The sequence below is a fragment of the Chionomys nivalis genome, chromosome 10, assembly GCF_950005125.1.
Source record: "Chionomys nivalis chromosome 10, mChiNiv1.1, whole genome shotgun sequence".
Taxonomy (NCBI): Eukaryota; Metazoa; Chordata; class Mammalia; order Rodentia; family Cricetidae; genus Chionomys; species Chionomys nivalis.
The window spans coordinates 23,534,169-23,537,865 of record NC_080095.1 but is presented as its reverse complement, the minus strand read 5'-3'; the positions used below and the strand labels follow the sequence as shown (position 1 = coordinate 23,537,865).

At 49.4% G+C, this 3,697-nt stretch overlaps 1 protein-coding gene across 1 annotated transcript in view; it reads right to left on the bottom strand.

The window, feature by feature from the left end:
- The window catches only part of Serpina1 (serpin family A member 1), a 4,759-nt gene extending 2,761 nt beyond the window's left edge, over positions 1-1,998 (bottom strand). Inside the window, 3 exon segments of the mRNA XM_057782964.1 lie at positions 1,368-1,410; positions 1,412-1,482; positions 1,485-1,998. Coding sequence (XP_057638947.1) covers positions 1,368-1,410; positions 1,412-1,482; positions 1,485-1,998 — 628 coding nt within the window.
- Between the last annotated feature and the right edge of the window lie 1,699 nt (positions 1,999-3,697).

Sequence of the window (3,697 nt, the reverse complement as noted above, 5' to 3'; positions counted from 1 at the left end):
GAGCTTAGTAAGGTGGTGACCCAGGCCTTGGCTTTCCATGTGACCAGTGGACACTACCAGCCTTCCAGGTTGCCCAGGGACTTTGGTGAGGGTAACTCAGACCTAGAGGAGGACTGGCGCTTTACAGATTACAGAAGCTGACAGCTACCATCCCCACTGTGCCTAGAAAGCATTTTAAATAAGTATTAGATGCTCACTGAAAGGTGACTTGGGGTTATAAGTGGAACTCTTGACAGCAATTCCATTTGCCAGCTTCTTATCATGGGTGACGCACTTGTTGGGAACTGTGAGTTCAGTTATCACTTAGGACAAATTCCTTTGGGTTCAGTGCAAAAGGCCATCTGCTGTATAAGACCACCATCATTAAGATCACTGGAGTGAGCGGGGGCCCCAGGGACCCACCAAGAAGGACATCAGAATGGGTAAGAGTCTCAGAGACACATCCACAAGGCCATCAGGATGGGCAAGACTCTGAGGGACCCATCACCAAAGCTGTCAGAGTGGGCAAGGCTCTCAGGGATCCACTGTCAAGGCCCTCAGAAGTGGAAGGGCATCAGGAGCCCTGACCCCATCTTCTTATCGGATGGGAAGAGGTGAAGGGGTTGGGGGGGGGGGTTGGCACTTGCCCTTGTGACAGAAAAGCCAGAACTTGAGCTGTGCTGGCTGTGACCTGATATTCTGCTCCACAAGACTCTGCCTAAGGGCAAGGCAGCCATGAAGGGCAGCGAGACTCCTGGCTTTGACTCCCAGACCCTGCTCAGATGGTTTCTCTGGGATACAGGTGCTTACCATAGACCCCTGACCTAACCATGTCCAGGCTGAAGGCCATGCCTAGGTCAAGGATAGTTGATCACGTGTTTCCTTCCAAACAATCCCTGTATACACTAGTCACTAATCCCTTTATCACCTCATAGCAGCTTTGTAGCTAGTCATGTGGACAGTCATACCCCAAACATGTAAAATGACTTGTCCAACATCAAAACTAAAAGACAGTAGAGGCAAAATTTAATCCCATCTTTCCAGAGTTCATACTCAAAGTATGTTCTATGGAACAGTGTTCTCCATAGCAGCTGATACACTTGGTTCTGAGGCTGGGGGAAGATTTGCATATTCTAAGACTTCTTTGTAGGGGTCTTCCGTGAGCATGAACACAATATAGTCTCTGATCAGCGCCCTTCAAAGAAGCTGGTGGATTTGATCAATGAACAATTCCCAAACTTGGTGATGATTTAGAATATGACAGAGCTTACCCACCAGCGAGTAAGGAAAGTGTTGAGATGGTGTGACGCAGTCCTGAGTGAGAACTCAGAAACTGGCCCTTGTGTGGAGACACCCGGAACCAGCTCAAGCTGCTTGTGTCCTCTTACCTTTAAAGAAAATGTAGTTCACCAGGGCGAGAACTGTGTCCCTTGTCAAGGTCCTTCACTAAATCGACTATCTTTCCTTGGGTTCCCTTCTCCACAAAACCATTGATCACTTTCTGGCCTCTTCTGAGTCTGTGAAGTCGACGGGGAAGGGTTCTGAGTGGTAATTGTTCTTGACTTCTTCCAGGAACTTCTCCGCCAGCTTCAGACTGTTTTGGACGAACAGGCCATTGCCTGTGGTCAGCTGAAGCTCATTGTCTGGCTTGTTGAGGGTCTGGAGGAGGTGATGGTAGCCCTTGTGGATCTCAGCCTCACCTATTTCTGTGAGGTTGAATTCTAGGCCCTCTAGAATCTGGGTGTGAGTGACACCCTTGGACCCTAGGGAGAGCATGGCGAAGGCCGTGGTGATGCTCACGGGAGAGAAGAAGATGTTGGTTGTATTGGACTGATGGGCCAACTCCCGGTACAGACTGAAGGCAAAGTCTGCCAGATTTGGAGCAATCTTACGGCAGGCTGCATGCTCCTGATCCTGCTGGGAGACCTCTGTCTTCTGGGCATCCTCAGCCAGGAAGCTGGGGACTAGGCAGCACAGGCCTGCCAGCAGCAGAATGCCCCTTGAAAGGGAGGATGTCATTTTCTGTAAGACACAGAAAGAGAAGCAAGCTGAGAGGGAGTCAGGGCTGTGGTGACTCCCGTCAACTACGACTTGGCACAATGCAAAAGTAACCAGGGCCTATTAATAGCTACTGCATGCCAGCCTAGATCAAGCACTGTTCCAAATTGCTGTCATTGAAGTAAAACTGTTAAAAGAAAATTGGAGAGAGTCTGTTCTTGTTATATAAGCGTGAGGAGAGGATGTCTAGAACTCACAGGATATGTGGGCACAGAAGCCACCTGCAGTCTCAACACAGGGATGGGGGCGTGGGGGGGCAGAGACAAGCTGGCTGATTTGCTAACCAGGATCTCCGAGCTCTTGGAGCAGGGAGAGACACTGCCTCAATAAGCAAAGTGGAGAGTGTTTGGGGAGATCGTCCGACATCAATGTGAGTTTCCCACATGTACACATTTCCACATACATGTGAGCACATACACACATGCTCACACCTCACACACAAGAGCAAGAAAACAAAGAGCAAGAACAGACCGAATGCTCTCCATCTGTCCAGTGCTTTCTTGAGCCCTCATGTGTGTAAACTTGTAAACTCCCAGGGTCTTGTGGGAAGACCATTGCTCCCCTTCAGGTCGCTGGTAAGGGAGATATTAAGACACATTCACAGTCAACAAATAATGCAACAGATCTAAGCCATACACAATGAGTTCCTGGTTCCTGGCCTGTGCTCTTTTCAGCTCAATTCCCACCTGCAATGATTTTGAGTCACAAGCCCCATTTTACAAGGCTCAGGGTGAGGAATGGACTTGTCAGTAATTACAAGGGGAGAAGGGGGTGACCCAGACAACAGTCACTTGAAACCAGAAAAACCCATGGACTGTTTCCAGAATCCAGGTGTGGGTGTCACCTCTGGTCCCCAGAGAGACCATGTTGAAGGTGTGGTGATTGTCATAAGGAGAAGAGATTAATGTTGGTAGCCAGGAACCTGGGCACATGGGAAGTTTAAGGCTGTAAAGAAACAACCCAGGTGGGTCAGAGAGATGGTTCAGCAGGTAAGAGCACTTGGTCCTCCAGCAGAGGACCTAGGTTCAATTCCCAGGCAGATTACAACATCTGTTATTAGTTTCAGAGTCTCTGGTGCCTTCTTCTGGCCTCTTAGGCACTACACACACAGTGTACTTACATACACTCAGGCAGAACATTCATACACATAAGACAAAAAATAAATCTATAGAGAAGGAGGGGGGCACACAGGGACTGTCCCCATCTGTGCCCACAAGGAAGCTCAGTATCTAGTGGCTTTCCCTGTAAGAGGGACCGTCACCCCTCTGCATCTCCAGCCCCACGTTGGGTTGGCCTTCCCTCTGCCATCTTGCCACCACTCCTGTCTCGGTTCTGGAAGAGCAGAAGTTACTGCCCTCTGCTTGAGTTATGGGAGGGACATGTGTGTGGTAGAGGGGAATACCCATCCCTGACAACCCTGAGTTCTAACCCAGGTTCTGACACCCACCACCCGAGTAAGCAGGATAAGTCATTGGATCTTGCTAATCCTTGTTTTGCCTCAGGTAAAAAATGGGGCTGGGAGAATTCAATGCACTAAGTGTCACCATTCAAATCTTCCACAGATGAGCTCCCAAAGGCAGTCTTGGGGACAGAGGTGGGGGCAGATGTTGCAAATTCAAATGATAGAGAAACAGGCCGGCAGGGCAATGTTTTGTGTGGC